Source organism: Mustelus asterias, unplaced genomic scaffold, assembly GCF_964213995.1.
Source record: "Mustelus asterias unplaced genomic scaffold, sMusAst1.hap1.1 HAP1_SCAFFOLD_346, whole genome shotgun sequence".
NCBI classification, from domain to species: domain Eukaryota; kingdom Metazoa; phylum Chordata; class Chondrichthyes; order Carcharhiniformes; family Triakidae; genus Mustelus; species Mustelus asterias.
This window is the reverse complement of record NW_027590306.1, coordinates 100,898-112,602: the sequence shown is the minus strand read 5'-3', so window position 1 is coordinate 112,602 and position 11,705 is coordinate 100,898. Positions and strand designations below refer to the sequence as shown.

The 11,705-nt window shown below is 50.2% G+C and overlaps 1 protein-coding gene across 1 annotated transcript in view; it reads right to left on the bottom strand.

The window, feature by feature from the left end:
* Positions 1–2,253: 2,253 nt before the first annotated feature.
* The window catches only part of LOC144486456 (X-ray repair cross-complementing protein 5-like), a 34,883-nt gene continuing 25,431 nt past the window's right edge, over positions 2,254–11,705 (bottom strand). The window contains exons 8-11 of the mRNA XM_078204487.1: positions 8,697–8,858; positions 5,946–6,075; positions 5,470–5,570; positions 2,254–2,483 (exon numbers count right to left, since the gene is read on the bottom strand). Of these exons, the coding sequence (XP_078060613.1) occupies positions 2,254–2,483; positions 5,470–5,570; positions 5,946–6,075; positions 8,697–8,858 (623 nt within the window). The remainder of the gene's footprint in view (positions 2,484–5,469; positions 5,571–5,945; positions 6,076–8,696; positions 8,859–11,705) is intronic.

Below are 11,705 nucleotides of genomic sequence, written 5' to 3'. Positions count from 1 at the left end.
GAGCCGCGGATAACCAGGGAAATTGAGGATCTGATTAAAATGAAAAGGGAGGCGTACGTTAAGTCCAGGCAACTGGAAACAGATGGAGCTCTGGAGGAATACAGAGAGAGTAGGAAAGAACTCAAACGGGGAGTTAGAAGGGCAAAAAGAGGTCACGAGATGTTCTTGGCAGGCAGGATTAAGGAGAATCCTAAGGCATTCTATTCATACGTTAGGAACAAAAGAGTTGTCAGGGAGAAAATCGGACCTCTCAGGGACAAAGGAGGGGAATTATGCTTAGAACCCAAGGGAATAGGGGAGATCCTAAATGAATACTTTGCATCAGTATTCACGAAGGAGAGGGGCGTGTTAACCGGGAGTGTCTCGGAGGGAGGTGTTGACCCGTTAGAGAAAATCTCCATTACAAGAGAGGAAGTGTTAGGTTTTTTAGGGAACATTAAAACTGACAAAGCCCCAGGGCCTGATGGCATCTATCCTCGACTGCTCAGGGAGACGAGAGATGAAATTGCTGGGCCTCTGATGGAAATCTTTGTCGCTTCTTTGGACACGGGTGAGGTCCCTGAGGATTGGAGGATAGCGAATGGGGTCCCGTTGTTTAAGAAGGGTCGCAGGGATAACCCAGGAAATTATAGGCCGGTGAGCTTGACGTCCGTGGTAGGGAAGTTGTTGGAGAGGATTCTTAGAGACAGGATGTATGTGCATTTAGAATGGAACAATCTCATTAGTGACAGACAGCATGGTTTTGTAAGAGGGAGGTCGTGCCTTACAAATTTGGTGGAGTGTTTTGAGGAAGTGACAAAAACGGTTGATGAAGGAAGGGCCGTGGATGTCATCTATATGGATTTCAGTAAGGCATTTGACAAAGTCCCACATGGCAGGTTGGTTCAGAAGGTTAAGGCTCATGGGATACAAGGAGAAGTGGCTAGATGGGTGGAGAATTGGCTTGGCCATAGGAGACAGAGGGTAGTGGTCGAAGGGTCTTTTTCCGGCTGGAGGTCTGTGACCAGTGGTGTTCCGCAGGGCTCTGTACTGGGACCTCTGCTATTTGTGATATATATAAATGATTTGGAAGAAGGTGTAACTGGTGTAATCAGCAAGTTTGCGGATGACACGAAGATGGCTGGACTTGCAGATAGCGAAGAGCATTGTCGGGCAATACAGCAGGATATAGATAAGCTGGAAAATTGGGCGGAGAGGTGGCAGATGGAGTTTAAATGCGAAGTGATGCATTTTGGAAGAAATAATGTAGGGAGGAGTTATACAATAAATGGCAGAGTCATCAGGAGTATAGAAACACAAAGGGACCTAGGTGTGCAAGTCCACAAATCCTTGAAGGTGGCAACACAGGTGGAGAAGGTGGTGAAGAAGGCATATGGTATGCTTGCCTTTATAGGATGGGGTATAGAGTATAAAAGCTGGAGTCTGATGATGCAGCTGTATAGAACGCTGGTTAGGCCACATTTGGAGTACTGCGTCCAGTTTTGGTCGCCGCACTACCAGAAGGACGTGGAGGTGTTAGAGAGAGTGCAGAGAAGGTTTACCAGGATGTTGCCTGGTATGGAGGGTCTTAGCTATGAGGAGAGATTGAGTAAACTGGGGTTGTTCTCCCTGGAAAGACGGAGAATGAGGGGAGATTTAATAGAGGTGTACAAGATTATGAAGGGGATAGATAGGGTGAGCGGTGGGAAGCTTTTTCCCAGATCAGAAGTGACGTTCACGAGGGGTCACGGGCTCAAGGTGAGAGGGGCGAAGTATAACTCAGATATTAGAGGGATGTTTTTTACACAGAGGGTGGTGGGGGCCTGGAATGCGCTGCCAAGTAGGGTGGTGGAGGCAGGCACGCTGACATCGTTTAAGACTTACCTGGATAGTCACATGAGCAGCCTGGGAATGGAGGGATACAAACGATTGGTCTAGTTGGACCAAGGAGCGGCACAGGCTTGGAGGGCCGAAGGGCCTGTTTCCTGTGCTGTACTGTTCTTTGTTCTTTGATAAACTGCGGTGTTGAGTTAATAGTGCTTGCTTTGTTTAACTCTAAAATACAATAAAGTTTGTTTTTATTTGAAAAAGTTGAAATCTAGTGACGTAGTTCTGTCAGGTAATTATGGTCAGTTAATTCTCTATAAATGTTCCTAACAGGGTTGTAATAAATTACAGCGGCCACTACACTTCACTGACTGTAGTGTTTTACAATGTCCTGAGGAAAGGCGCTGAAGAAATGCAATTCTTTGTTTCTTTTGGCGACCAGCTGGTTCAGTTCTGAGAGAATTGAGCAGAGATTTCCGTGTCCGTGTGGCTCACTTGTATCCCACGCGGAGCATTTACTGACACAACATTTAATTTGCTCCCCTTGCCGCAGTACTCACTGAGCTTCCTCTTCTGTTGGCTCTTTGCACCTGGGTTATAGCCCGGGGGATAAACCAGCTCCAGGAACTCCTCTGCCAGCTGTCCGATTCTCCTGTCCATAACATCATTCTTTGGCACTGTGTGGGGAAAAGACGATTTCCCCTATTACGCTCCTCTATCAAAGTCATTTATTCGCACCTCTCCAGCTTCCTCTCTTCCCCCGCCCCGGCTTCTCCCCCCACGCTCCCTCCAGCCCCCGCGTCCCCACCCCCACCCGCCACGGCTCTCCCTCTCCAACCCCCCTTCTCCACCTCTCTACCTTTCCTCCTCCCCCCCCAGCACCCCATCTCCCCTCTGGCTCCCCCTCTCTCCCCCAGCTCCCCCTCTGCCCCCCAGCTCCCCCTCTCTGCCCCCAGCTCAGAATCACAGAATCCTCCAGTGCAGAAGAGGCCCTTCGGCCCACCAAATCTGCACTGATGCATGAAATGCCCTGACCTGCCCACCTAATCCCATTTACCAGCACTTGGCCCATAGCCTTGAATGTTATGACGTGCCAAGTGCTCATCCAGGTACTTTTTAAAGGATGTGAGGCATCCCGCCTCCACCACCCTCCCAGGCAGCGCATTCCAGACCCTCACCACCCTCTGGGTAAAAACCTTTTTCCTCAAATCCCCCTTAAACCTCCCACCCCTCACTTTTAACTTGTGTCCCCTCGTAACTGACCCTTCAACTCAGGGCAACAGCTGCTCCCTATCCATCCTGTCCATGTCCCTCATAATCTTGAACACCTCGATCAGGTCGCCCCTCAGTCTTCTCCGCTCCAGAGAAAACAACGCAAGCCTATCCAATCTCTCTTCATAACTTAAATGTTCCGTCCCAGGCAGCATCCTGGTGAATCTCCTCTCCACCCCCTCCAGTGTGTTCACATCCTTCCTATAATGTGGCGACCAGAACCGCACACAGTGCTCCAGCTGTGGCCTCACCAAAGTTCTATACAACTCCATCATGACCTCTCTGCTTTGTGATCTATACCCCGATTGATAAAGGCGAGTGTGCCATATGCCTTTTTCACCACCCTATTAACCTGCCTTTCCACCTTCAGAGATCTATGGACAAACACGCCAAGGTCCTTTTGTTCTTCGGAACTTCCCAGTGTCAGACATTTCACAGTATACCTCCACCCTCTCCCCACCCCCACTCCCCATCTCCACCCCCACCTCTCCACCCCAATTCTCCCTCCCCCCAGCTCCCCCTCTCCAACCCTAGGTCACCCCCTCTCCCCCCCCTCCCCCCACCCCCAGCTCCCCCTCTCTCCCGCCCCAGCTCCCCCTCTTCCCCCCCGCCAGCTCCCCCCCCAGCTCTCCCCGCCCCAGCTCCCCCTCTCCCCCCCGCCAAGCTCCCCCTCTACCCCCCCCAGCTCCCCCTCTCCTCTCCCCCCCAAGCTAACCCTCTCTTCCCCAGCACCCCCTCTCTCTTCCCTAGCACCCCCTCTCTCTTCCCCAGCACCCCCTCTCTCCTCCCCAGCACCCCCTCTCTCTCTTCCCCAGCACCCCCTCTCTCTTCCCCAGCACCCCCTCTCTCTTCCCCAGCACCCCCTCTCTCTCTTCCCCAGCACCCCCTCTCTCTTCCCCAGCACCCCCTCTCTCTTCCCCAGCAGCCCCTCTCTCTTCCCCAGCACCCCCTCTCTCTTCCCCAGCACCCCCTCTCTCTTCCCCAGCACCCCCTATCTCTTCCCCAGCACCCCCTCTCTCTTCCCCAGCACCCACTCTCTCTCTTCCCCAGCACCCCCTCTCTCTCTTCCCCAGCACCCACTCTCTCTCTACCCCAGCACCCCCTCTCTCTTCCCCAGCACCCCCTCTCTCTCTTCCCCAGCACCCACCCTCTCTCTTCCCCAGCACCCCCTCTCTCTTCCCCAGCACCCCCTGTCTCTTCCCCCAGCACCCCCTCTCTCTCTTCCCCAGCACCCCCTCTCTCTCGCCCCCACTCCCCTCAGCTGCCCTTCTCCAACACGGTAAGAAGTTTAACAACACCAGGTTAAAGTCCAACAAGTTTATTTGGTAGCAAATGCCACTCGCTTTCGGAGCGCTACCCCTTCGTCAGCTGGAGCTCAACACCCCCAGCTCCCCCTCCCCGCCAGCTCCCCCTTTCCCTGCCAGCTCCCCCTCTCCCCCCAGCTCCCCCTCTCTCCCCCCTATCTGCTCCTCCCCCCAGCTCTGCCCAGCTCTGCACCGCCGCCCCCCCCCCCCGCCCCGCCCCGCCCCGAGCTCCCTCTTATTAACAGTGGAGGAATAATACAGCAGCTGGTCTTTTTCCTTCAGCAAGTTTATTCTACATGCAGCTCAGTACAGATACAAGCTCCTCTGATTCCCCCACAGTATCTGTTCCTGCTGTGTCCATTTATACTCTTTCAGAGGTTGAGTCAATAACCATCGCCTGTCTTCAATAAGGCAATTACTGTAATTGCCACAGTATGCATTTGCTGATACACTGACTCTCCTCTCCGCATCCCCCAGCTCCCCCACCCTAACCCCCCCCCACTTTGCCATATTTCTCCCCTCTTCATGCCCCCAGCAACCCCTCTCTGCCCCCCAGGGAGCATTACAACTGGATTCAACAATTACCCAATATTCATACCTGCCCCGGGGCCCTGAATCCAATGGGAAATATTCCCGATATACTGCTCTGTTACAGACTACGTGTGAAAGCTGGGCTTTTTTAGTCTTTACAATCACTATCTTATCATAATCACTATCATTCCTTATCATAATCAAGGACCCCACGCACCTCGGACATTCTCTCTTCCACCTTCTTCTGTCGGGAAAAAGTCTGAGGTCACGTACCAACCGACTCAAGAACAGCTTCTTCCCTGCTGCTGTCAGACTTTTGAATGGACCGACCTCGCATTAAGTTGATCTTTCTCTCCACCCTAGCTATGACTGTAACACTACATTCTGCACTCTCTCCTTTCCTTCTCTATGAATGGTATGCTTTGTCTGTATAGTGCGCAAGAAACAATACTTTTCACTGTATGTTAATACATGTGACAATAATAAATCAAATCAAATCAAATTAATTCCTTTTGCTGCTGGGCAGTGGGTACGAGCTGTACAGCAGGATACTCACGTGTCAAATCTTCAACTTCTTCCGGTTCCTTCAAATCGAGGGCCAGTGCCTCCAGATTACGGAAATGCCGCTGAATAACCGGATTCTCAAAGCTCTCAGGCCTAATCCAGAGGGATAGAAATGGTCACCATTTTATTTTAAGGAGAATTTGCAGAAATTTCCTGTTCATCTGCACAGGGGAAATCATAGAAATCCTACAGTGCAGGAGGAGGCCATTCAGCCCATCGAGTCTGCACCGACAACAATCCCACCCCAGGTCCTATCCCCGTAACCCAATGTATTTACCCCGCTAGTCCCTCTAATCTACACATCTGGGTCACTGAGGGGCAATTTAGCACGGCCAATCCCGCACACCTTTCAGACTGTGGGAGGAACCCGGAGGAAACCCATGCAGACACGGGGAGAACGTGCAGACTCTCCGCACAGACAGTGATCCCCTAAAGGCGCAGAAAGTATCGCTGGAACCTCCGACTGACCTGTATTTAAACCGGAGCTTCTGCACCACTGATTTCATCTTCTCGATCTGATCCTCGCTGGCCACTCGCTTCTCCGTAAAGCCGATCTTCCTGACATCGTCGGCGTAAGGCAAATAAATCAGGTGGAATCCTGATGGGAAAACAATACTTTTTGTTTTGTTTGTACCAGGAATCGGTGAGCATTTCACACGCCCACTCTGCCCGACTCAGGAGTTGCGTTTGATGGGATGACCTGGGATGAACATTCGCGTTTTTGCAGAAATCAGGTCAAAGCTACGACTAGTAAAGTTTTAAAGTTTAAAGTTTCAAAGTTTATTTTATTAGTGTCACAAGTAGGTTTACATTAACACTGCAATGAAGTTACTGTGAAAATCCCCTAGTCGCCACACTCCTGTTCGGGTACACTGAGGGAGAATTTAGCACGGCCAATCCACCCTAACCCGCACGTCTTTCAGACTGTGGGAGGAAACCGGAGCACCCGGAGGAAACCCACGCAGACACGGGGAGAACGTGCAGACTCCGCACAGACAGTGACCCAAGCTGGAAATTGACCCAGGTCCCTGGGTGCGTGTGTGAGTGGGGATTGCAGCTCCGTGGGGTGTTTGGATTCTTCGCGTACTTTAATGCTTTTCAGACGTGACAGAAAACTGCGGTCCCCACATCCCTCGGAGATGGATGTTAACGACCCTGTTTTGAAGAGCAGCAGGGGAGTTTTCCCTGGTGTCTCGGCCAGTATTCATCCCTCAATCAACATCGCTTAAAAAACTCTGCCTATCGTCAGGTTACTGTTCCCAGGGAGGAAACCACAAGTGAAGACCCACGTCTAAAATCACTGCACTGCCAATGTAATGCAGGACTACAGCGATGGTAAATGATTCATTGAATGACACTGCATAGAAGCCATTCAGCCCATCATGGCTATACTGGCTCTTTGAAAGAGCTTATCCAATGCGTCTCAAGAGCCTTCTCTTTCCCCCAGCCCTGCAATCTTTTCCCCTTTATAGATTGGATCAATTTCCTCTCAGCAGTTATTATGTAATCTTCAATTTTCATCCACCCACTGTAACATGTATCCGCTATAACTCTGAACTATAGAAATCTGAAGTTAGTTCATCTGAGTCCAAGCCCAGGCTGTGGTGCTATCTTTCTCTTACGTTGATCTTTCCCTACACCCCGAGCTGTGACTGTAACACTACATTCTGCACTCTCTCCTTTCCTTCTCTATGAACGGTATGTTTTGTCTGTATAGCGCGCAAGAAACAATACTTTTTACTGTATACTAATAAACGTGACAATAATAAATCAAATCAAATATCTGGTTTCAGTTCCTCTCTGCATTGGAGCTGCACACAATCAGCCAGGCTCCACTGTGTGTATATATGTGTGTGTACGTGCGGTGTGCGCGTACGTGTGTTGCGCGCGTGTACGTGTGGTGCGCTTGCATGTGTGGTGTGCGCGCGCACGTGTGGTGTGCGCACACGTGTGGTGCGCGCGTACGTGTGGTGTGCGCACATGTGTGGTGTGCGCTTGTACGTGTGGTGTGCGCTTGTACGTGTGGTGCGCGCTTGTACGTGTGGTGCGCGCTTGTACGTGTGGTGTGCGCGCATACGTGTGGTGTGCACGTACGTGTGGTGCGCGTGTATGTGTGGTGCGTGTGCGTACGTGTGGTCGTGCGTGTACGTGTGGTGCGTGCATGTACGTGTGGTGCGTGCATGTACGTGTGGTGCGTGCATACGTATGGTGCGCGTATACGTGTGGTGCGTGTGTACGTGTGGTGTGTGCGTGTGTGTGTGGTGCGCGTGTACATGTGCTGTGTGCGTGTACGTGTGGTGTGTGTGTGTAGGTGTGGTGCACGCGTACGTGTGGTGTGTGCGTGTACGTGTGGTGTGTGCGTGTACGTGTGGTGTGTGTGTACGTGTGGTGCACGCGTACGTGTGGTGTGCGCGTATGTGGTGCGCGCTTGTACGTGTGGTGCGTGCTTGTACGTGTGGTGTGCGCACGTACGTGTGGTGCGCGCGCGTACATGTGGTGTGCGCGCGTACGTGTGGTGTGCGCGCGTACGTGTGGTGTGCGCGCGTATGTGTGGTGTGTGCGTGTACGTGTGGTGCGTGTGTATACGTGTGGTGCGTGCGTGTACGTGTGGTGTGTCTGTGTACATGTGGTGCGTGTGTGTATCTGAGATGTGTGTAAATGTGTGCTATGTGTGTACGTGTGGTGTGTGTACGTGTGGTGTGTGAACATGTGATGTGTGTACATGTGATGTGTGTACGTGTGGTGTCTGTACGTGTGGTGTGTGTACATGTGATGTGTGTACATGTGATGTGTGTACGTGTGGTGTGTGTACGTGTGGTGTGTATACGTGTGGTGTGTGTACATGAGATGTGTGTACATGATGTGTGTACGTGTGGTGTGTGTACATGTGATGTGTGTACATGTGATGTGTGTACGTGTGATGTACGTACGTGTGGTGTGTATACGTGTGGTGTGTATACGTGTGGTGTGTATATGTGTGGTGTGTATATGTGTGGTATGTGGTGTGTGTGTGGGGAAGGTGAGTGGGGGTAGGATAGGCAACAGCTACGATGCCCTCCATAGACAAATAGTGTGTGAATAATTATCATATGTGGTCAGGCAGAAAAGGTGCCGGGGATTCTGTGGCACTGGTGTGACCATAACTCAGTCAGAAAGGAGAGACAAATCAAGTGTACTCACCCAGTCAGTGAGCGATCCGAGAGAGACAGTGTCACTGACCTGGAGGGATGGTCTGCACTTTCTGATCATCCAGCGCCTCCTCCTGTGGGACCAACGCCACAAATCGGGGTGGGGTGTTCCTCCGGGGAGTGTAGCGGCAAACAGCATACACGTCCTTCTCCAGGCACTTGGTGAGCAGTGCGCTGAATAAAGTGGTGCTTCCTGTTGGGAATGTGAAACATAAACACAGCTCAGAACAATAAGCACCTGGCACCAGGGCTGGCCCAAAGGCTGCTGGAAAGGACCAGGGGGGCTGACCTCTCTGAGCTGCTTAGCAAGCGGCGACGATAAAGTCAAATTGTTACTTCATCCCCTATAACACGATAGAATTCTTCATCAAGGTGGACAGTGAGGGAGTTGATTTTGAGACTAGGGTCCTGAATCTTAATAAAGGAAACTACGATGAATATGAGGCACAAGTTGGCTTTGATAGATTGGGAAATGTTATTTAAGGGGACGATGGTGGATCGGCAACGGCAAACATTCAAAGAATGATTATTTAATCCAGTCTGGCACAAAAATAAAACTGGAAAGGTGGCCAAACCAAGGCTTACAAGGGAAATTAGAGATAGTTAAAGGTCCAAGGGAGAGGCATACAAATGATCCAGAAAAACTGTAGACCTGAGGATTGGGACAGTTTATAATTCAGCAAAGGGACTAATTAATAAGGGGAAAATGGAGTACGGGAGTAAGCTCGTGGGAAACATAAACATTGACCGTAAAAGTTTAGAAACATAGAATCCTACAGTACAGAAAGAGGCCATTCGGCCCATCGAGTCTGCACCGACCACAATCCCACCCAGGCCCTACCCCCATATCCCTACATATATACCCACTTATCCCTCTAACCGACACATCTCACGACACTAAGGGGCAATTTTTAGCATGGCCAATCAACCTAACCGGCACATCTTTGGACTGTGGGAGGAAACCGGAGCACCCGGAGGAAACCCACGCAGACACGAGGAGAATGTGCAGACTCCACACAGACAGTGACCCAAGCCGGGAATCGAATCCAGGCCCCTGGAGCTATGAAGCAGCAGTGTTAACCACTGTGCTACCGTGCCATCCAACTTCTATTAGGTGTGTGAGGTGAAAAAGATTGTTAACGACAAACTAGGTCCTTTACAGTCAGAAACAGGGGAATTTATAATGGGGAACAAAGAAATGGCTGACCAACTAAATACATACTCTGGTTCTGTCTTCACAAAGGAGGACACAAATAACGTACCAGAAAAGTTGGGGAACACAGGGTCTAGGGAGAGGGAGGAACTGAAGGAAATTAATATTAGTAGAGAAATGGTTTGGGGAAATTGAGATTGAAGGCTGATAAATCCCCAGGGCCCGAGAATCTACACCCCGGAGTACTTAAGGAAATGGTCTGAGAAATAGTGGGTATATTGGTATTCATCTTCCAAGGTTCTATAGCCTTTGGGACAGTTCCTATGGATTGGAGGGTAGCTAATGTAACCCCACTATTTAAAAAGGGAGGCAGAGAGAGAACAGGGAATTATAGACCAGTCAGCCTGACGTCGGTAGTGGGGGAGGATTTAATAGCAGAGCACTTGGTAAACAGCGGCTGGACAGGACAGAGTCAGATGGATTTACACGAGGGGAATCATGCTTGACAAATCTACTGGAATTCTTCAAGGATGTAACTAGTAGAGTTGATGAGGGGCAGCCAGTGGATGTGGTTTATTTGGACTTTCAGATAAGGTCCCACATAAGAGATCAGTGTGTGAAATTAAAGTGCATGGGATTGGGTAGTGTATTGAGATGGATAGAAAACTGGTTGGCAGGCAGGAAACAAAGAGTAGGAAATAAACAGGTATTTTTCCAAATGGCAGGCAGTGATTAGTGGGGTACCGCTGGGATCAGTGCTGGGGCCCCAGCTATTCACTACATATAAATTAATGATTTAGACGAGGGAACTAAATGTAATATCTCCAAATCTGCAGATGACACAAAGCTGGGTGAGCTGTGAGGAAGATGGAGAGATGCTTCAGTGTGATGTGGACAAGTTGAGTGAGTGGGCAAATGAACAGCAGATGCAGTATAATTTGGAGAAATGTGAGATTATTCACTTTGGTAGCAAAAACGGAAGGCAGATTACTATCTGAAAGGCCATAAATTAGGAGAAAGGAATGTGAAATGAGACCTGGGTGTCCTCATGCACCAGTCGCTGAAGTTAAGCATTCAGGTGCAGCAGGCGGTGAAAAAGGCAAATGGAATGTTGGCCTTCATAGCGAGAGGATTTGAGTACGGGGCAGGGGTGTCTGGTTGCATATATATGGGGCCTTGGTGGGACCACACCTGGAATATTGTGTGCAGCTTTTGTCTCCTTTTCTGAGGAAGGACGTTCTTGCTGTAGAGCGGAGGTTTACCAGGCTGATTCCTTGGATGGCGGGACTGACTCCCAAGGTGAGATTGAGTCGGTTAGGATTATATTCACCAGAGTTCAGAAGAATGAGGGGGGGGAATCTCATAGAAACCCGTGTCTACGTGGGTTTCCTCCGGGTGCTCCGGTTTCCTCCCATAATCTGAAAGACGTGCTGGTTAGGTGCATTGGCCATGCTAAATTCTCCCTCGGTGTACCCAAACAGGCGCCAGAGTGTGGCAACTCAGGGATTTTCACAGTAACTTCATTGCAGTGTTAATGTAATTGTGACACAAATAAATAAACTTGAATTTCTAACAAGACGAGACAATGTAGATGCAGGAAGGATGTTCCCCAATGGCGGGGGGTTGGGGCGGCGTACAGAACCAGGGATCACAATTTAAGAATACAGGCTAAACCATTTAGGACAGAGATGAGGAAAAATGTCTTCACCCAGAGGGTGGTGAATATGTGGAATTTGCTACCACAGAAAGTAATTGAGGCCAAAATATTGAATGTATTCAAGAAGCAGTTAGATATAGCACTTGGTTGGGGCGAAGAGGATCAAAAGATATGGGGGGGAAGATGGGAACAGAATATCGAGTTGGATGATCAGCCATGATCATAATGAA